This window comes from Taurulus bubalis, assembly GCF_910589615.1.
Source record: "Taurulus bubalis genome assembly, chromosome: 4".
In the NCBI taxonomy this organism is placed as follows: Eukaryota; Metazoa; Chordata; class Actinopteri; order Perciformes; family Cottidae; genus Taurulus; species Taurulus bubalis.
Genome location: NC_136592.1, coordinates 15,878,332 through 15,901,477, shown reverse-complemented (window position 1 = coordinate 15,901,477; position 23,146 = coordinate 15,878,332). Strand labels below are relative to the sequence as shown.

Below are 23,146 nucleotides of genomic sequence, written 5' to 3'. Positions count from 1 at the left end.
ACCGTGTATATATATTGATGCATTTGCTGTCATCTCTTTGAATCCCCTATGGCTAACGCAGGCTTGTGGTCATTTGACAGGTCGTGTGGTTGCGAATTGCTCAGTGCTGAAATGTGCGCTTATTAAGCTGCTCTGATTCCATAAGATGTAATCACTGTATAGAATTGAGAAAGACCCTGAACACATACCTGCAGACTCATTTCAAGTCACTCTGGATAAGTGAGCCCGCTAAACACCTAAAATCTAAATTGAATAACGTGCCTTGACTGCGTCTCCCAGACGCTCAAACCATCTGCTCTGAGCATCTCATAGCTGCAGTGAAAGAGAGAGAAACCTCTAACCCCGCGAGTGAAGTGACAGTGAGTGCATAATGAAGAGGAGATGTCAGGCTATGTCTAGACTGTGACACCAGAAAAATAAGGAATGAAATGGCAAAGGAGATATTTACAGTTAACAGGCAAAGCAACACATGAATTGACAAATTAATATTTCTCTCTTAAATGCTCCCTGTCAAGCCGACAGATGATTTCAACGGATGCCCTGAACAGATGAAGACACAACATAAGTCACTGCAGCAAAGCATTACAGCTCATTATGCACAATCACCTGCGTTCTGTTATGGACCAGTGCGTCTCTTATCGCTCACTGACACTTAAGTTGTTATCATGCCACTTAATCCCACACTGAGTTTACGTCAAAATAATGGAAACAACAGCAGTGTTTTTATTCTGTTCTGCTATTTCTTGTAATGGTATATTGACTACTATTTGATCAGAAAAGTATTTATTATTGATTCACATTCATCCTTTCATATCTTGTCAGTGTTATCATACATATTAAAGGTTATTTAGCTCTGTGCTCTATATGCTGCTGCTACAATCCTAGCCAGGACACTCCTGTATGCCAGCAAAGGCTCTTGCAATGGGTATTCCAGTGATTTGGTATTGCACTTCCAACACTTTGGACTCAGAAGAGACCGATTGCGACAGTTAGGAGATATCCTGGTTACTATTCCAAAGTTTAGAAAGCTTCCTCCATCGCCAAAGATGACAAGCTGATTTTAAGTGCTAAATAGTGCTCGACATGCCGAGTAAATCTCTGTGTATGTAAAATCAGTGCAGTGCCCCTGTAGATAAAAAATATAAATCATATAGTCTATGTTAGGGCTAACACTTTTGATTTGAAATCCAAACTTCTGTCTGAATGTCCAATTTTTAAAAATATTGAACCTGTAATAATCAGCGCTGTTGCAGCAGGGAGCGTTCCTAAAATACACAGTCAATCTGACTGCAGCTGCTCTATCAATAAACCAGGCTATTGCTCTTCTCTTTGCTAACACAATATGGAGAAACCCAGTTAGCAGAGTGAGCAGACAATCATGACACAAACCATCTGAGAGTAAAGTGGGTAAAGATTTTGGTTTTGACAAAAACAGACTCTGGTTTGTGGGTAACGGTTAGGTTGTTAGCCGATATAAATCTGAGTGCGAGTGTAAATGCAACTGCATTACAATAATGTTTGCTCCTCACTCAAGTGAGGCAGCGGAGGCACCTTCAACTGAACATTAATCTAAAATGTAGTTTAGGATTAAGCTGTGTGGGTTGCATTCAAATTAATTAAAACAAGCTACAGTTACTGCTAATTAGATTGAACTAGATTTTTCTGAAGTGATAACGGTAAGTGTGTTTTTGTGTGCGTGTGTGATGTACTAACCTTGGCTCACTGACCATGGTGATCACACATTGCCGCTGTGGCCTCACATTGGTCCATGTTTCTGCCAGCGCTACAATTGCACTGGCATCAAGTAGACCGTATCCATATGAATGGCTCACTGCAGAGACCAAGAGAGAAAAGACGAAACAGACACATGAATGTTGGCCTGTTGAGATCAGCGTCTTCGCTCTGCTCCAACTTCAGATGAGTTACAGCTACATTTTAAGCTTTCACACAACCGATTCCAGGGCCTTGCATCTGTAGTTACAATTTGGTTTATTCGAATCATAATATGCTAATGAGCCTCAAAAGGCATCTGCAAACTGCAGATGGCCGAAGAGAACTTAGGAAGAGTTGCTGTACCTTGGCGCCCAACCCCATTTGTTCTCCAGTCGTTGGTGAGCAGGTGGGCAGGGTCAGAAGTTCGTACAACCAGATGTTGCATATCCCTCCAGGTCAGATTTTTACTGAAAGCACACACGCACGCACACACACGCACACACGCACACACACACACACACACACACACACACACACGCCTCTGACAATGCGTCCTACAGTCTTAACCTGCAGGTGGACAGCTGAATAAATAAAATGAATTACCAGCCACATACGTTCCTGAACGAGACTAAATCTGTAATGTTAACTAATTTTGATGCCTGACACCATGCAGGTTTGAATAGACAGAAAGGAGTTACAGGAGGTCACAGTTCGGTTCAACTTTAAAACTATAATCTTTTTGCAATCGTCCCACTTTATCTTGCCATCAGACTAATTACTTATTTTAAGCACTATTCTGACGTTCATGTTTGTCCCTCCATTAGTGCTGCGTGACAAGAATCATTAGTGCTGTTGTTGTTAATGCACTGTAAGTCTGTCAGGCAGAGGGGTTAAAAAGTAATTCATAAAAAGGGATAATCGAGCAGAATGGATGTATAAACAAGCAGCACCTGCATTTAAAGCCTGATTTAGTGTTAAATCTGTGCCAGAAAAGGGAGAGCATTATTTTACAATTTGCAATTGAAAAACGTCTAACTACATGCCAGAAACTGATAAGTGGGGCTTAAATTCAAATGTTTGTGCGAATGCAGTTTCGGAAAATTACCAATCTTTGTTCTGGAATAATCACAGCACAGTTTAATCACAAGTTTGTTCTGTATAAATTATAGTTGTTCTTATGCACAGTATTACAATGATTTTAATCAACAAAGGGCATGGAAATATGCAGATGGTGAAGGTTAGAATGAGACTGCAAAGCTGAAGAGAATAGCAAGGCTTGGGGAAACTCAGGAAAATGGTGAGAAGCACTTACTTGGCCTCAAGGGCAAGAGCGATGATCCCAGCAGCCAGCGGGGCGGAGGCAGATGTGCCTGTGTGGGAGTCTGTGCATTTTGATTTGAGGTCTGTAGTCACCTATGGAAGATGAACATGGTAAAGCTGAAATAGACAGCTCCGACAAAAAAAAAAAAGTGTAGTTTTTTTTCTTGGTCCAAGTTATTCTTCCAATTCAGTTTTTTAACTCTGGTCCATACTCAGAATGTATCACAAATCCTAAACTTGCACGTCTGAATATTGAAAAATACATCCACAAGACATTAAAATCTTGGTCCCCTCATACAGTAACTGTGAATTTGCCTTCCTGGCTTACTATCTCATACATATTTGCTGGCAGTGGATATAGCCTAACAGTTAAAGAAGCAGGAACTAAAGAGCAAAGGCTCCCTGGACCAGCTGGAAAAATCAAAGCAGGGAAATCGTATAACTTATGCTCAACCTCCCTCAACAACTACCAGTGAGATGTGAACTTCTGCAGCTGCATGAATACAAAGCAAGGCGTTGCAGAACCAGCATGTTTGTACTCAGCAAAAACAATCTTGGGAAGGATAAAGGTTACAGAAAACTGCTTTATAGCCCCCAATCCACCACGGTAAAATCCTACAAGGCAGGTCAATCTGTCACTGAAAAAACTGATACAAAAGCAGTTAGAGTCAAAAACCTGCTTCTTGTGCTGGCCAATGCAGATCCTGATATTTTAATAAATGCAGTGGCAGGATTAACTTTAATGTTCTAATTATGCATTCAGGAGCTTCCCGTATCTCCCTTTCTTTAAAATTGAGAGAGAAGGATAATGTAAGTGAAAAAACCCTAAACAGAACCCCAGAGGTCCCACTTTCTTTTTTCTACTCCATCTCTTCATTCCCGGGTTCATGAGTGACAGCACAATTAATCGGGTTCAACACTGAGGCATTAAGAGACCAGCCACATGTCATGGAGATGTCATAAGCTGTCCGTCCAGTTGGCCTGGCTGCTAGACTGTGTGCTAGAAAAAGAAAGACTGTGCGTGTGTGATTTTGTGTTTGTGACAAGAATTTTAAGCAGCAACAGATTGCCAGACGAAGTTTCAGCCGTTCACAATTCATAATCATTTTAATGGTCCAAGACCTAATGAATGGAGAAGAAAAAGTAACGGAGGACAGAATGAAGTAGTCAAGGTGAGGTTCAGACAGCAGGTTCAGGATAAAGCTGCAGAATGTGCTGTATGTATGGAGCTGAAATAATAATTAAATTAATCACTACGTCCTATTAGATAAACAGTAATCTGAAACTATTTTAATAATCAATTAAGTTATTTATTCAAGACCAAAAAGCAGTGGTTCCAGCTTTTCAAATGTGAATACTTTCTGCTTTCCTGTAATATAGCAAGCCGCATCTCTGGATTTTGGACTGTTGGTCGGATAAAACAAGACATATTCTGACAATTTAAAGCCCAAAGAAATCACTTTATGAAGAAAATAAGTGGCAGATTAAACTATAATTAAGATAATTGTTACTTGCAACTATGTATGCACAACATGTAAATGATAAATAAATAAAAATATAGAATGAATTTAGAAACTTTGGAAATGTATTTCAAGAGATTAAACATTCTTGTAATTCAATAAATCAATATTCTTAATGAAATAACCACATGGTAAAGCAAAACGGTAAAGCCTATTTGTGTTCACCTATTTGTGAATTGTGAATTGTATACTTGACAAATTAAAAGTTGTTCTCGTTTTCTGGTATGTGTCTGACTTTCTAACAAGTGCTTTTGTCTTAGTTTGAGTCTGAGATACGTTTTCCCATGTTTTGCTCTCTCCGTGATAGTTTGCTTCAGCTGATTTAACAGATATTTTTGCCATAACGCAGTTTGGCTGTAATTGTTTTTGACATTGCGTTATAGAAAATTCCTCAAGGAGACATTTTTATATTGTTTGGCGCCAAAAGCAGGCAGGATGAAGACTGAAAGCAAGTAAATATTGATGTAAACAATGCAGGTTTCAAAACTTTAAATAAAATGTGCTTTGTTAATGTAATAAGAGGAAGGAAATGGGTTTACACGTTTGTTAAACCTCAAGGATAACGCGTTTGTCACTTAAACATTTCAGCAGCTATAAAGAAGCTGTGGCTCAAGTAAACTTCACCTTGGAATAAATGTTTTGTTCTTTTTTACTACAGACATGGAAGCAGAAGTTCAGGTAATGTGAGGGACAGGATGAGACAAGGAGAATGAGAAAAAAACCACAACTCACTATCTGTTTCTCGTTGAGATTCCCCGAGCTGTAGGTGGTGGCAAGGGTGGAGGAGCAAGCCTCGCTGTACCAGGGCACGTTGCCGTTCTGGGTGGAGCTGCTAATAGACAGGGTGTAGATGCTGTTGGTGTAGCCGTCGCAGTTACAGCTGTCCTTCTCCCGCCCTCCGTTCCCAGAAGCCCATACAAAGATGGAGCCCAAACCCCTACGACCCTGGAGAATGTACAACACATTCAGACAAAGAAAAAAAACACATTCATTCATTCATTGGACCAACAAAGACTCATTCAATCTTTAATAGGAATCCCGATTATAGAAAGGCAAATTTGTTTCTGGACTCATTTCAAAATGGTCCCATTAAAATGCAGCATACATCCCAGAGGCCGGGGTGGTCACTCAGTAAATTAAAAAGAGCTATACATTGCATGACAGCAATGCAATACAAAAGGCACTATAAGACAACAGCTCATTGTGATAATTCATTCAACCTCTCAGCCTATGAAGTGCAACAATTTTCATCCAAGAGTCGCTTTACTGTATTGACTCAAACTATCTCTCTCTGCATTGACGAAAGCCAGATACGCACCACCCACACCGCCATCTGACAGCACCGTCAGTGTGGCAATTATCTTAGTAGACAGTGTCAGCGGTCCCAATCAGCTTTACGGCACATGCCTTATATCCTACTGCTGCGCTTATTAATCTGTTGACTTGTTCGTATGTATGTATGTATGTATGTATGTATGTATGTATGTATGTATGTATGTATGTATGTATGTATGTATGCATGTATGCATGCATGTATGTATGCATGTATGCATGCATGTATGTATGCATGTATGTATGCATGCATGTATGCATGTATGTATGTAAAAGCATTAAAAAAGCATTAAAAAAGCGATCAACAACAGGACTGGTTACACACCGTGTTCCCTTTTGGTTAAAATATTAACTTTTTGGTTAATATTTAGTTTGCCATGGTGTTATTTACTGAGAACGTTTTCAAAATTACACTCTTAAAATCTCTGTTTGGAAGCCATTGCCATGTTATTCAAAGCTCCACTAACTGTATTTCTTCTTTTAAACACTAATTCACACCACATGCCGACTGAGCGAAAAAACTGAGATATAAAAGATGAGCTGGCAGTTTAAAAAGTGCCCTTCAACTAACAATGAATATTCAAAGAAAACTTTTCATACTTCATTTCTTTCAGTGCTGCTTCTATTACTTTTCCAAGATTTTCCTCCCTGGTGGCTTTTAGAGGACATTCCCTTCCATTCATAATTGTCAGGGTCAAAAATTGCTTTGTTCTTCCCGCTTGTGTTCTCTCATGCTTGAACAGTTCAATTACTGACTGCTGAAAGGAAGTCACACACAGGCAGTAAATAACTTCTGTCCCACCAAAACAGTCACAAACACACACACCTCTGTCACTCCACGCAGAAAGGCTTCTTTGGCGAGTTTGGCAGGCCCGTCAACAGTTTTGCCGTCATCCTCTGGGCCCCAGCTGGCGCTGTAGACGTCGATGTGTTGGGGATTCAGACTGAGGGACTGGGCCTCCACCATGTCAGTCACCTCACCATCCAGCATACGAACACCTGTATCCACATGCACACAAGCACATACAGGCACACACCAGATGACAAAATGACAAAACAGAAAAGGGTTTCTTAGTGCATGTATACTATTTTTGTGATGAGTAAAAGTTGACAAATTGTATACCAAATAAACAAAGAACCAAAGTGATGTGAAGTGAATTGATAGTGGCCCAAGGCTACATTATCCATTACAAGCACACTCTGATCTCAGACCGAATTATCGTCAGTCAAGTGGCACATTAAGTAACGAGAGAATAAAGTGGGGTATAAAAAAACACAATACACAGTACCTGAATCTGTTGCATCTTGAGCTTTTTTTCTTCTTCTTCGAAATCAAGTCTATTATGAGTGCAACAATATCATAGGAGCGCACTGCTTAATCAGTTGAGTACTTTCGTGACTACAAAAAGACTAGACTGACATGCTGCAGGTGCTTCGGATCATGTTGTTGTAGCGCTGTAGTTTTACCTGACTGTGTGCTCATGCCGAGCAAGGTTTGGAATGAGGAGGCACAAAGCAATGCTGCTGTGTCACTCGATTTGCATATGCACAAGCTTGTTTGCGATGCTGTACATTGTCTGTGTGCATTTGTACAGCACATGCTGCTGGTGTTGGTTATTTGTGCATCCACTGTGACTGTTCTTAAGGACCCCACCATGTAAATCAACCCCATCTCTATTGATTTGCTTTGGCGCTTGAGCTGGTTTGAAAAAAAAGAAGAATGGAATCAATTGCAAATGTGAGGCAGACTTCTTTGACAAAAAAATTAAATAAAAATATTAAAGACAGCATTAGTTGTATTCCTCTTCTTGTGTGAGTGAAATTGGTGTTACTGTCAGAGTGTAAATTGAATTAGACTTATTTCAAGGGAAGTGAACAATTTAGCCAGCGAGATCAGTGATCATTGATGTAGAGCACACGCACGCACACAGCTGGCCCTAATGTTCCACCACAGAGAGTGGTGCCTAAAAATCCCACAAATGTTCCTCTTTGTTACATTGCAGGGCAGGTTACTCTATGTTGCTCTATGTGGGTTAAAGCAACCAAGCATTGGCTCTTTGAAGTCTTCCGAAAGCGTCAAACAGGCACTGGGCTGCTAGTGTTTCCATGGCAGCCTGCACTTCTGTGAGAGGGCTATGCGATTCGCTGAGGAGACTTCCTGTCCTCATCCCAAATATCCGACCATCCCAAAAACTAGAGACCAAGGTTGGTAATGCATCAAGGTTCAAACCATTTTTTTTGTAGATATGCACAGTGCAGTGATATTAAAGCTCAAGTAAATTCAGCAGTTTTTCAAATAACAAATTTGAAAAACTGCTGGTTCAGAAATATAAATGACAGTATGCTTTGCCTCTCAACGACAATTCAGGGGATTTCCTTTTCATACAGCTATAGTTCATACTATGTAAAAAAAACAACAACAATGAAATAAACACATTTGCTTTCTTACAGAGAGATAGAAGATCAATACTTACAGTCTTGGCAAATATAAAGCTACAGCCAGTTAGCTTCACTCCGCATAAAGATTGGAAGTGTAAAACAAACTCAATGTGGTTTGATATGAAGCTGCAGACTAATATTTAACAGAAACTCTTTGGAATACAAGCTTATTGGCTCTCATACCAAGAGTGTCTAACTATTTATTTGAATATCATCAGCGAGTTAACCGAAAAAGTAAAACAAGGAACATTTACATTTCTGACAAGATTACTTTGATCTCAGACAAATGTATATATTGTTTGAAATTACAATGGGGGATATTTCACAGGAGTGAATAATGAGCTACAGTACAGCAGGTGGCATGGAGTCTACAGGGAAGTCATCAGCATCAGAGTCACAGAAGCTTTTGCACTGCTCCCTCTACACTCTGCCTGCCTGGTTTTAAACATGACAATTTGCATTCCTGACTCTTTTTTTTTACATTCTGGAGAATAACATTTGTGTGTCAGGCTTCCAGCTGTTCAGCGTTATCTGGACTCTCGTGTGTGGCCGTGCTAAGTGTCAGTTTGATGTTCAGTGAATGTTTAGACAAGTTGCAGTGACATGCCAAAGTAGACATCCCTGGCAATTATGGGATTTGATTACAGTCACAAGATTTGACATGTTTTATTAAAATTGAGTAAAAGGATGCAAACATTTGAAAAAAAGATTTGAACGAAATAACTGTTTTAACTCAAATCTGTGTCTTCAAAGTTTTGAAATGTACTTTCAAATCTCAGTTTAAATGTTTTGAAATGTGAGGGTGATACATCAGAATTTGCTTTCATGGCCAAGTATGTAAACATTTCTTTCAATGTACTTGACCTTGTTTTAGTTCTAGTCTCTTATTCTACTGATGGAAAAGATCCTTGATTCTTGTTAAAAGTGAAGGTTTTAACAACACTGTGCCGCCTACTGCTCCGCCTACTCGATCACACACAGTCCACTTGTTATGATAGAAAAGCTAATGCCATGCGGTATATTCGTACTGGCCATCTGGAGATCATAAAGAGTTATGGCTCTATCCTGACAGGGCTCAAACTTTAGGAGCTAGAAGTAGGCAGGATGCTAGAAAACGCTCAAAAAAATAAATAAATAAATATATATATATATATATATATATATATATATATATATATATATATATATATATATATATATATATATATATATATATATATATATATATATATATATATATATATATATATATATATATATATATATATATATATACACACACACACACAAATAAACTCTGTTGTTTTTTTAATATCAAAAAGATTCTTTTGAAAAATGGGAACAGAAAATAGAAAAAAAGTTTGCTCCCTGTAGGCAGAAACCAAACAACCCATCAGGGTGCCAAATCCTTTTTAGAACAAACAAATTAATATTTCACAATATTTTGCCACTCTTACATATTTTGTATCTTCTCAAATGAGCAGATGTCTGTCTGTCTGTTTCTGTTGCTGTCTAACTGTTGGTTTTCATCTAATGATGTTTTCCATTAATTGTAGCACTGCAGTCAAAGCCGGACCCTTATGAGGCTAAACACCTGCTGGGAAATCTTTCATCAGAATCCAGTTCCCATGTGCTTAGTTTATTTTTCACACCATGACACCAGAACTAAAAGCTCAATGGAAAACAAGGTAGTCCATTAAAGTACAAAGTCAGGGAGCTATAAAGTACACAGGCTTGATTAAAATAAAAATAATGTGTAGTTAAGCTGTGATCCCTTTCGCTCTTTATTTCCCCATTTGCACTGTAATTATTCTCATTATCAATTAATCTGCTAATAATTTATTTATCAGTTAAAAGGGATAGTTCTGATGTTTTGAAGTAGATTTGTACACTTATCCATAGTCGGTGTATTAGGTACAGTAGATGTTTTTTATTATTGCTCCTGTCCATGATTCTCCATACTGGGTTAATACACATAGGTAATACACTGACATAGATAAGTACCTCATACAACCTCACGTCAAAACATCAGAACTATCCCTTTAAGTGATTAATCATTCATCAATACAATAGAGTCTGGATAATGGTAAAAAATATATGATATTACAATTTTCCATTGATTTCTTCAAAATGCTTGTTTTGTCCAAAATCCTGAAATATTCAATTTACAAAGATTAAAAAGCAGCAAATTATCCCATTTGAGTAGCAACTGTCTGTCGATTGTCTCACTCTCTACTTCTCCTTGTTTTAATTCAAAGTATCAAGCATGTGATGTAGAAGAGCAAATGTCAGATGTGTATTCTGATGCTCTGACTTCAGCCTGTTGACATGGCTACAAAACAAAAACTTGTACGGGTGTTTTGCCTTCAACAAACTATAAAGACAGTGTTTGCAGTACTGCAGTCAGACTCTGAGGATCTCCCTTTCTCTTCTTTCGAGCAATGTCTATATTTACCTCGCACTTTGTCAGGTACATTTTGTACTTTATATTGAAGGGTGTGTATGATGTTTTTTTTTCTGCACCAATTTACAGGAGACACTGGAATATTAGGAGAGTTAAATCAGACATTTGGTGTAACTTTTATACAAGCTGGAAGTAATACATTTGGAGAATAATTTAACACAGATTCCCACAATGTTATGGCACCGTGTCATTTCACAAACTGCATTCAACTGAGTTTTTCAATACGGTCCCTTCCATGCAAAACCAATGCAGTTACAGTGAATTGGCAATCACACCAGGTGTGGCTGGGAGATGGGCTGAAAATAACACTGGTGCTGCGTAACAAGTATTTCAACATTTCTAGCTGCCAAAGAAGAAAACTGAGATGAAACTAGGGTTTGCCTCTGAGATTGAATCAATCATCCACATGTTTTCTTTGACCTTACCTCCAATCTTGGCATTGTAAGCCACACCGACTCCGCAGATCCCATTGTTGGCTACTGCTGCCACTTCTCCTGCACATCTTGTTCCGTGTCTGGAGAGGAAGAATGAGAAAGTAAGAGGTATGTTTAAGGAAACTATTTACCATTCCAAGTGTTTTTCACCGAATGACACAGAATTTCTTTATATATATAAAAAAAAACACGGGGGTAGTGTACATGTCTAACCACGGCTGCTTGTGAGAGTTCGTGCTCGATCCTGCACCGAGCTGTCGACTGAGAAAAAACAAACTGGTGGAGACAGGTTCTTGGCTTCGATTCCTTTAAATAAATCTGAATTCTCATTTGTATGAAAGAAAACATTCAGCCATTGATTAGAGACATATGTACACCATCTACGGCCTTCTAGCGTTAGTAACCTTGGAATGCCTGCAGGCCTGAATAAAGTCAAAGGAAAAGCGAAAGAAGATGGCATATACTGTCACACATGGGAGTAAATTGTGAATTAAATTTGCCATTTTCACAATGTGTCATTCATTAAGCCTGAGCCTCTGTAGTAACACCTTGCTCCAGGCACCTCAGTGAAGAGGTCCAAGAAGCCGGTACAGAGGGACTGATCATCACATTGCAGTCAAGTGCATTCCCCTGATCCGCCAGATGGATACGCACTCTTAATGCCTTTCAAACCATGAAGCAATCCCCCACTGGAGTGCAGCCATTCCCAGACAGGAATGCTGGAGCCAGAGCAACACTGTGCCACATCAGAAAACAACAGAAACAGTGGACTTTCACTACTGAAGGAACCATCCATGCCAGCAGGCTTCCAAAAAGGCACTCTGGGTATCCAACCAAACCAAAAACATAAGAATCAAAACACCACATCAGCAGCAGACATCCTCCCCCGACATGGTCTGGCTATGGACATTTCGTCTGACGGTAGCCTGCCAAAACTGCTATTAGGTTTATTAACGCATATTAAAGAACTCTTTAATCACCTACTTTGAAATGCATTTTAAACGGTTCACAATAAAGAGGTTGGCGATCACAGAGGCCATAACCCATATTTATTTGACTATATTTCGAATAACCGTCAAGACTTCTGCTTTCATTAAAGATAATGACAGACGGTCAGATAATTGTAATTCACACTCACACACACTCTCGCACTCACACTCACACACACACACACACTTTAATGTCAATGCCACAGTCAACATTGGCACCACGACATGTCACAGGACGTTCAGTTAGATGAAGTCCAAGGCCCGGCTGCAGCATGCTAATAAAAACAACTTTATAGACGGAGAGACAGAGACAGAGAGAGAAATGTCATCTAGGTGATTTTCCAGAGAGCCTTATCTTGACATTCCTGGAAATGCTGGCCTGTTGACTTTGGGAGTTGTATGTCCTACAGCATCCGTGTTTGTGATGCAGTAGATGATAAGGAGCAGCTCAGGTGTCTGCGATGGGATGCCGGGCATGCACAGGCATTTACCGCCAGTGTTTAACGGAGCCTTTTTACAAATCTTCCTTTGACACATTCATTACAGTCACTTACATGGTAGACTGAGTCATAGCATACAAATTAAACGTGTTCAATAACTACCTAAAACATATACAATAATTAATTTGGTGCTCAATTTAAAATCAAATGTTGGACCTGCATTGACATTGTTCATCAGCCATAACCCATCATAAGATTAATTTAACTGGTTATTCTTAATTTCCAAATATTACAAATGGCACTGTTGGGAATGTTAAATATAAAGATAATAGTTTAAGGCCCAAATCCCTAAATGTAGAATTACACCATGGCTAATTATAACCTTTGCGTTCATTGGTCAACAGAATGATCAGTTTCAATGAGATGCCTGAGGAAGCTACCCGTCTTCTGACAATGAGGGCAAGGAAAATGAATGTTCTCAATTTGTCGGTCTGCACATTTCTACTGTTCTGCGGTCTGATACTTGAAACCAAATGCTGGATTCAAGCTGCAGGCCAGAAGTTCAGAGAGGAGGCTCAAGAGGAGACAGCACAGTGCAGGAGATGCTAATTGTAAGTGCTCTAGTGAAACCACTAGCAGCCATTGTCTGCAGGGATGAAGAGCTGCATGTCTACAGCATTGTGAATAAGTCACACAGATTAATGATCATCACTGCTGTAATATCTACCTAATATATTCCCTGACACACTGGAGGACTCTCAGACTTCATTTACAAGACAAAAGAGAAGTCTTAACTCAACTGCACTCAGAAAATCCACTCAATTAATTGAAAAGATGGTCGCTGTCCCTTCTAGTACCTGATATCAATACAAAATTATGTGAACCAACTCAAGCACGCTCTAATGACCAAATCGAGAAGTCAAGATATAACAGTAGGCTATACAACAAGAAGTGGTTTAGGATTCATGAGTCTTTTCATTAAAGGGGTGTACTTGATTGTGATCCCGTGCAAAGACCATGTAATCATCTAAAAATAAAACAAGGTCTCTGAACAGAAAATCTTCAAACTGCAATATATTTTGTAAAAACCCTTTCAGATATGCTCGTTATGCAGTCATAAAGCATACACATATGAGCAAGTGAATATATCTTTTTACATAAATGAAATATCAATGTAAAAAATATTTAAATTTATCACAAGCACCATTATGTTGTCCTTGTCCTTCTCATGTCTGAACACGAAACGCTGAGATAACCCATTTAAACAAGCTTGCAGCAGACCAAAAAAAAAAATCAATGAAACTAAAGTAAATTAATGTGCCTGGCACATTATTAACATATTGGAAACTATTTATTTAAAGACGAAGTGGTGTGTGCATACATTCACAGCTTACAGCATCAGTTTTCATCTCAATTACAACAGCAGTTACAACATGCTTTGTATTTAAAACACTTTGATGCTTTCACTAATCCCTCTGAACAAAACCTTGATGAAAAAAAGTCACACACCTTGGAAAAAAGGAACAGGAGAGTCTTGAAATAAACTTCAAAACACCTTTCGCATCGGATACATTTCAGTCATACGTAAATGGCGATAACAGAAGATTAAAGTGAACAAAGAGCAATTTCAGTAAAGTCTTGTTCCGATTACAGCGAGAACAAGCCCCGTGGCAGAATCTAGCACAGAGACCAACTCGGGTTACAGCGACGTTAGTCGGCTGCAGGCCTGCGGCTATCAACACAATCAGTATTCATACACACAGCTGGCAGAGCCATTATCACTGTGCAAAACCTAAACCACCTCTCTCTGGAGGCTTGCTAAAAAGACATGCTATTGTCATACAGATGTATCCGAAAATGTGTCTGGGTATGCTGTGCAAAGTATTCACCCAAACCTGCACTGGATTAAGAAAACAAAATGTCACAAAAGCAGCTTTTTGGCTTATCATAGAAAGATCTGCCACTGATGCTGCAGGTTTTCTTGCGGTGTGACAACAGCAATCCTCTAAGGTGCCACGTATGATAGGTGATCCTTGAAAAGTTCCAAACTTGGCTCTTGCAGTTTGTGATACTTAAAAACAAGTTTGCTAAAAAGGACACGTAAACAAAAAGAAAAACAATTTTAAAAGACTGCACAATTAATTATTCTAGTTATTGGTTTCAAAATGTTAAACCTAATCTAATATGTATATCCCTATGTGCACAGTTATGCTCAGGAAAATGACCATCAGCCCTGCAGTCCAGCTGCTTTAATGCCACTCCAGAGGAGGACAGACTATGTTTGTTGTGTGAGAGCTAAGCAAGGTCAAATTGAGGAAGAGGTTCACTTCTGTTTTACTGTCCTGTATACAAGGACAAGATGCGTTCTTTTTAGTAAAAAAGACCTCCATTTAAATTGATTCCTTTGGCTGGATGACAATGAAAAACTTGAATTGTCCTTCAGGAAGGGAATCTTTTTGTAGCAGATTCCATTTGCTAATCTTGGGAGATGAGGCAGAATATCTTGTGGCAGACCAAGCGGTAAAATAACCCGTAATTTGGTCAAGGAATGAAAGGTGTGCTCACTGCAGCTGGATTTTTAATGTCTCGTAAACCCATGAGGGTTGGGAACATGACATGTAAATAAATAAAATCATAAATGATATATCAAAACTAAATTGAGAGAAAAGCATAACCATTTAATCGTATAGGGTCTGATATTGCAATGATATTATGCGATATATGTCCAACATTGCATTGATCTTCTTATCTTCACCCACTTGGAGTCTGACAAACAACATTTTTCGTTCACTTGGTGTTTCTCTCTCACATTAGCTTAATTACTTGTTGTTAAATCAATTGAGGCTCTCGAGGCTGTGGATGTAGCGCTTGCTGTTCATTAGTCTCTGGGTTGCACCGAACCTCAAAGGTAAACGGGAATAACTGTTTTGCTCTGCTCATTCTTGAGTCTGTTAATGGTTCTGCAAGGTTACTAATGAACTGGCCTTCAGGACAAAACGTCTGCCGATGTTTATAGGGCATGGTAAAGAGATGAATATAAAGGATGTCTAGAGAGAGATTAATGCAGGGTCAGGTAAAAATTAATCAGGCAGCTGTTTTCAGTACTGTTGACTAGTTCCCTCCATCCATCGCGGTGCCTTAAATAATTCTGAACATTGTCGTGATTCTGCACTGCCCCTTGTTTTGTTCATTAAGTTTACCTAATTTTTCCTGTGCATCATCAGTCAAGAAAAAGATCGGCCTCCACCAATAATGATTGATGTGCAATGAACATGACATTCTGCATGTTAAGTGCACATTTTGAATAGTGTGATTCAGACCATATTTTAAACAGAGAGCTAGCCTTGACACTGAATTGAGTATTATACAAAAAAAAACATCTTGATAGGATGGAACGGGAAACATCTAGATCCCATGCCGTCTTAGATAAACATGATGGTGAATGGCCACATTGCTACTGAGCTATCCTCACTGCTTCCCGTATGCTGGGAAAGAAAGAAGGCTTTATGTAAGTGAACAGAGTTGGCCTTTCTGTAGGGAACAGACACAGCCTTACACAGCTTCAATCCTGCCCACAGGTTGTTTACACAAGCGGCTGCACCAACCCGGTGTAAAGTAAGAGAAATGGGCACAAACGCACACAAATATGCCCTCTCTCAATTGGTCCTGCAACAAGGAAGATAGAGAGCTGGGTGGCGAGCGATAAGGGCTGAGGTGAGCAAGGGTTGGAAAGAGGGGCAGCCAAAATGAAGGAAACATCAATAGTAAGTGTCTTAGCTGGGCTCAGGGCCACTAGGAGCCACCAGAAGAGCTTAAGCGTGCCTTGGCACAGAATGTGGATCTGTAGAGCTGGAGGAATAGTCTCCCACATTCTTCCACAAGAAAATCCACCATTTAGGGTTTTGTTGATGGTGAAAACGGTTTGAGGCGTTGGCACAGAATCGTAAAAACATTGGGCTGAATTAGAAAGCAACAGCATATTGTTTACACTGTTTCCATGTTTAGCAGTGTGTGTGTGTGTGTGTGTGTGTGTGTGTGTGTGTGTGTGTGTGTGTGTGTGTGTGTGTGTGTGTGTGTGTGTGTGTATGTGTGTGTTTGCCCCAATGTAAAATTCTCTTTTTAAAGTCTGAAAAGAATGACACACTAACTCTAATCAGCCTCCACCTCGTATACGTTTCACAAAGCCTTCAAGGAGTTGAGCTGCAGAATGATCTAAACATACTGTATCGATGACAATGTGGCATCGATTCAGTACGTTTAGGTTATTACTCTATCCTCCTGGCCTCCAAATTCATGGTGCCTGCTCCTGGCCCCGGCATCAGTTGGGGACGTTTGATTTCCATTCCTGCCAAACTATAATCGTCCATGCCTATCACTAGTAATCATGGTGAGGCTCGGGATGAAAAACCTCTCAGGCCAGTGCCCCACAAACATAAGATTACAGCGAATCAGAAATTGAAGTCAGACGGGAGGTAGGCAGTTGGAATGAAAGAAGACGAGCAAGGGCCCTCCAGAGCCAAGAGATTTGCTCCATTTCATTAATGCTGATGAACTTAATTCAATCAATTCTCTGCAAGACATCACAGTGGTGGTAAACAACTCCTAATGCCATCTGCAGAGGCCACTGCAATAAAGCCGTTTTCTTCACATACTACCTTAATTGTAATGTAGATTTAGGCTACTTACCCAGGCTATAGAAATGCCCCGTTGGTGCCTGTGGGATTTATGAGTTGGGGGCTGGATTCTTATTAGTAATTGCCCTTTTTTTTTTAATAATATCCACTAAGTGGCTAAAAATCTAAATCTCTTAGAGAAAGCCCATAGGCCTTTAGTTAGTTTTATTCGCATAAATGGTGCCCCAGCCAAAGGCCTGTTCACAGCTATCAGTGAGGTGGAAAAATTAATGAACATATACAATATCATTCTGACTTGTCCTCCTCACAGCCGGCATTGAGAAAACATAGATGGGTGGTTCCCGAGCCAGACAACAGACAGAAAAGAGTGGAAATAGGAATGTTCTGTGTGTAGATTTCTACCTGTTGTCATTAAGCTGCGTGTATCGAGGCTGAGGATCTGGGTCGCCATCGTTCACATCGTAACTGGCATCCGGGTCCTAAACAAAGATGCAGATGCGCTGTTAGAGTCAGATGTAGAAGTCAGTTTGGTACATTCAAGTATTTAAAAAAAAAAAAAAAGAAAAAAAGAAGAAAAAAAGAAAAATCTGCAAGATTTTAAACCACACAACACGAAAATTATTCTTAAAATAAATCAGCCACCTTCAGTACGACACTATCTTTAAGTATGTATTCTGTTCTTATCTTCATTCTGTTTGCTAATGCATTAAAACATAATGTTTAAGCAAATTTAGGAGTTATACTCACGTAGTTCTGCATCAAGTCAGGATGGTTCTTCTCTATTCCGTCATCCAGGATGGACACCACCACCCCTTTACCGGTGAAGCCCAACTGCCACGCAGATTTTGCATTCAAGTCACGGTGGTTGCTGTTGTACTGAGGATGGAAGAGGCAAATAACTTAGATGGAATCGAATTATCTGAGAGACACCCGAGTGCTGACAAGAATGTATGTTTCAACTAAATCTGGAAGAGCGTACTCTAAAAAAAAAAAATCATCTAATTTAAGACATTGTGATGAAGCATCCAGGGGAAAAAAAAAGGTGCAGCTTATTGAATTTCTGTAATTTCTTCTTGGTGAAAAGCTAAAGTTTTTTAATGAGAATTGCAAGCTTACAAAGAGTATCACTAATCTGAAAGCATCAATGTCATGCTTGTATTTATTGCATTTATTATTAATACCAAGCAAAGCACCGGTGAACTGGTTTACGGCACACAGTAATCATTCTGTATGCTTTTTGATAAGCTTTTGACATTCATCTTGACCTTTGGTCAAAAGCCATGTCTGTCTTTCATCAAGTTCAAAGCTCTTCTTTTTTAAAGTGTTCAGCCGGTTAAATATAATGCGTCTGATGTACCACAGACACATTTTCCTCTTAGATTTCAGACCCTTGTAGGTGCAGTCTATCAAAGAGGGTAAGTATTGTTCTTCATCCTTGTAATGTCATTGACAGTTAATCCATCAAGAAGAAAATCAGTTAAAGCTGAATGTTGTGATCTGCAATGCTGATTCAAATTGGAAAAAGGCTTTCTGTGGCCGACACGCTGAGTGTATCATAAATCTGAGAGAGGTTTAATTTTGAATATTGCTCATCAAGTGAGTCCGTCTCTTCCTTAATGTCAGCATTTCTTCTGCACACACCTCAAGTCTGTGAGCGTAGAGTAGGTACAGCATTGAGGCTTACCCATGATTTATCATGTTTCATCATTTAGATAAATATCAGAAAATATTAAATATTCATTGTAACAGCAGATGCTGACTTTTGGCATCTGTCCACCAAGGACACCCTGCCAACAAACCCACCCACACTCGACGGCCAGCCAGGTTTAGACTTATTTCCTGCTGAGAAATAATTGATAAGAGAGTGGGAGCACATTCCTGCTACCTGAAAACCTTTACTATATCCCATCACACATTATCACAATCATTTATTATCTAAAACACACAGAACGTATAAACGTTCACACGTTCCTTTTTTGTAACGCCGGGACATTCATTCTTCCAAAAGAAGCTTAGCTGATCCCAACAGTGGAAAAGATCTGAAAATAGCAAAGGTGTTGCTCCAGTTTTCATGTCTATTTGGTTCTTTAATGAGCTATACAACCTCATGGGAAGCCCACGGACTTATAAATATATATTAATTTGATTTTTTTTCCACTCACACAAGTTCAGCATCTCTTTAAAGAGGACCGCAGAGTGCATCATATTCAGATAGCACAGCAGCTTAGGTAATATTCTTTCATAAAACATTTGTCATTTCCTTATGTGCCAACAAAGATGCTAGAGCGGCAACGATTAGTCGAATAATCAATTAGCTGATCAAAAGAGAATTAATCAGTAACTATTCAGATTTCTTTTTATATGCTCCAAACATGATGTGACGATGTGCAGCCTTTTTCTTTGGTCACATCATGTATGATAGTCAGTGAAATATCTTTAGGTTTTCTGACTAATGGTTAGACAAACATACATTTTTTGTTCTGATGAATTGTGATGGGCAGTTTTTTTTTAAATCTTTGGAACGAAAGGATTATTCAAGAAAATAATTGGCAGATCAAGTGAAAATAAAAATAATCATTAGCTCCAGCTTTAAAGCAACTAAAATGCCATCAAACGCTTCCATATCCATATGTATTACAGGCAGGTTTAAATATCAGTGAAATCCGATTAACTGTTGTGAACGTATGGCAGAATCCATGTAATCTAGGCACATTAATACGACCAGGCAGAAGCCTCTTATCTACCCATTTGCCTTTCAAATTGCCACTAACTAATCCAGCACACTGGGGAAGTCTGTCTGCCTCTGTTAAAGCACAGACATTTTGAACAACTGGTGATGCAAGTCTGATTTGCATCCCCATGAATTATCTTCTGCCTGAAGCAGCCTCACAGTAATTGAAGGAAGAGTGGAGCCGAACAGAAAGTCTCAGAGGTTGTTACTGCTGCTTTTAAAAACAGGCCAACTTATCAGGGACATTCTTTCAGTCAAACAGAAAAAAAAAAAAAATCAATCAACTGAGAGCAAGAGCAATTCAAGGTGAATCAGCTTTTTTTTTACCGCCACTTTCTGTCTTTCTGCTAGAATGGACTGAAGTAACCACCAATTTTAAAAAGGATGCAAATCAGAGTTCAAAGGTACTGAAATCAAAGCTGAAATCTCCATGTGAAGTTACTTAGACTTGTGCTTTGAGTTCTGCAAACAAGACACACAAGAGCATTTCGCACTAAGGCGGTATATTGGAATCATACAAGCTTGTTTTTTTACTGAGAGGGGGGGACACACGACACACAGCCAGAAATGTAATTACGTGTATTGTTTGGGTGGATAAAAAGCTCAACCAGTGGGCAGCAATTAATCCCACAGACCAAAATGTTGAATGCAGTTTCTGCTCAGCATCGTCCATACTCACCAGGTACCACTGGTCTCTGAATTTGGGATCCATCGGTTCTAGGAAGACATCTCTCTTTTTCCTTCGTTTCGACACTTGTTGCTCGGCCCAATTCACCTAAACAAGAAGAGCACACAGACACAGAGGTACACATGTAGAAATTAGCGATACGAACAAAAAAGGTGAGGTGACGCTCAACAGAGAAAAATAATCAATGCACAAAGGTCATGGCTCATGGTCATATAAAAAAAGAACAAGAAATAATTATGTGCTGGACACTAGGGTCGCCATGTCAAATAAATTAATAGAGATCAAACTTCTCAGGGGGACGACAGCAGACAGATTAGAGGCACATGGGTACCACGGGCTCCTCACTAATGAGACTTGCTGATAAAGTCCAGCGCAGCCTGGGACTAATTAAAACTTCTGGATTAGTGTAAAATGGGATGCACCAGAATATATTAGGCTTATTCATGGATACACCAAAACATGTATGCACACTAACAATATACACGCAGAGGTACAAATTCAGTACAAGTCTCACAGCACAGCAGTCTGCAGCAGGCTTTTATGATGAGCGAGCTCCTGCAGATAGTGTTGACAGAAGCAGAATGCATACAGTGAAAGTAAGCCTGCATCTCACTGCCGCTGCAGAGTCGTGCTCGCTGTACAGCAAAAATGTCCAAGTATAGAGAACAGAGAATAGTATGTCAGAGAACGAAGACAGAGAACTGCCTGCCACAAGGACGGAGCACCTGATGTGAAGGACAACCGAATCACAGCACACCTCTCTGCAGATCATTAGAGACACAAAAGTAAAAATGGAAAGAAGTAATGAAGGTCACATTAGCTGCGACACTGAAGCGATGCTAATTCAACACTGCCATAATATGAATTCCATAATGGAATAATTTCAACTTCAAGGAGCAGAGAGGTTTGTGTGTGGGTTTGTGCTTGTGTTCGGTCCCTTCACTGGCGAGAGGCTCGATCAGTCTAAGTGGAGGAGACACTTTCACCAGGATGATGAGGTCAGCCCTGTGGAGGTGCAGGGAAGGCAGTTTACGAACAAAACTGTGGGACATCTTTTGCACAATGAACAGCCGCACTTAGGAAGCAACACAATCATGAAGTCAAAGAACTACAACTGACAAACACGGATATGTTGCCAAACGTGGGAAATGGGAGAAAAACAAAACAGTCAACCATTTTTTTTTCTTACAGTATATGCTCTCAATAAACATTAAGAATATGTCTAAGATGAAGAATACGTATCTACCACATAAGAAGAAAAAAAGATGGTGTGTCCTACTTCTGCATTTTATTCTGGTAATCTCTTGAAGGTGACAGAAAAATGTACAACTGCTAAGAAGCTGTAATGAAACTTTCGAGCCCATACTGTATATATATTTGTAATTCTCATTATAATGACAAAATTTAAATTTCTATGATGTGCACTGCTGCAGGTCCTATGCAGAAGACAAAATAGTTTTTAACAATTAATATTGTTCTCGTTGCATTGAATCAAATGAAAAATGAATTGCTATCACATCAGCTACTCAATCTCATCTTCATGAATCAATAAATATGTATATTACATATATATTTACAATCTTTAAAAAAGGAGGTATCCAGTTCCCTCGAGTTTCACAAAGCTATTCGTAAGTGGCATTTTTACTACTTCCAATTAGTTTGACACAGAAAGACAGTCGTTGATGTGCTTCTCTCAGTTTAGTATTGGCTTTCTGTTTTAAAGCAAATGACAATATTGATTAAATGGTCTACAGTCTGAGTGACAGACTGTATGCAGGGAAAAAATTCAGCATCATTACACAAGTCTACGTGCCATCCAGTCGAAACAAGCTATTTTTCTCTTGCCTCATAAGGCGGTGTGTGCGAGTTCCCCTCTTCTATTTCCTCATCTGCTTTTCAAGTGCACATGTAATCCTGTATGAAACTGCTCTTGTTGTCTCACATATGTAGGTTGGATCTCTGTTGTGATAAGTGTCCATACGGACTTTATTTAAACGTGACAGGATTCTTAAAAAAATAAAAATAAATTGTTATCTGGAGCAACGCAGAAAGTTATGTTTAATGTACATGACAACAGACCGTTTACTGTGTAGCTTGCATTGCCTTAAATCTCCCCATGAAACCATCTCATTATCATTACAAAGCATGTTGTAGCTTTTAATTCCCTTTGGGATTGTTTTGCATTTCAACAAAACCCTCATGTGCAAGTAATTTTTACTTTGTAATCGTATGCATGCCTTTCCTGACAACATCACCGCTTCTATTCACACTTGAGCTGCATTAGAAAGAGAGAAATGCTTCTTGGTCTAACAAGACAGACTGCCGCAATGACTCTTCCAGAAAGATGATGCCAACATGTATAATTCGGAGTGCATTTACTAATTACTTCATATGCCTAACATTCAATGCATAACACTTTTTACAGGTCTTGTTATTACTTGA

General features: G+C 39.3%; 1 protein-coding gene across 1 annotated transcript in view; it reads right to left on the bottom strand.

Annotated features, from left to right (window-relative positions):
- The window catches only part of furina (furin (paired basic amino acid cleaving enzyme) a), a gene marked incomplete at both ends in the record, with an annotated part of 63,237 nt that overhangs the window by 5,665 nt on the left and 34,426 nt on the right, over positions 1-23,146 (bottom strand). The window contains 9 exons of the mRNA XM_079216539.1: positions 1,714-1,831; positions 2,077-2,180; positions 3,026-3,126; positions 5,286-5,498; positions 6,712-6,884; positions 11,214-11,302; positions 17,688-17,764; positions 18,033-18,161; positions 20,696-20,791. Coding sequence (XP_079072665.1) covers positions 1,714-1,831; positions 2,077-2,180; positions 3,026-3,126; positions 5,286-5,498; positions 6,712-6,884; positions 11,214-11,302; positions 17,688-17,764; positions 18,033-18,161; positions 20,696-20,791 — 1,100 coding nt within the window. The remainder of the gene's footprint in view (positions 1-1,713; positions 1,832-2,076; positions 2,181-3,025; positions 3,127-5,285; positions 5,499-6,711; positions 6,885-11,213; positions 11,303-17,687; positions 17,765-18,032; positions 18,162-20,695; positions 20,792-23,146) is intronic.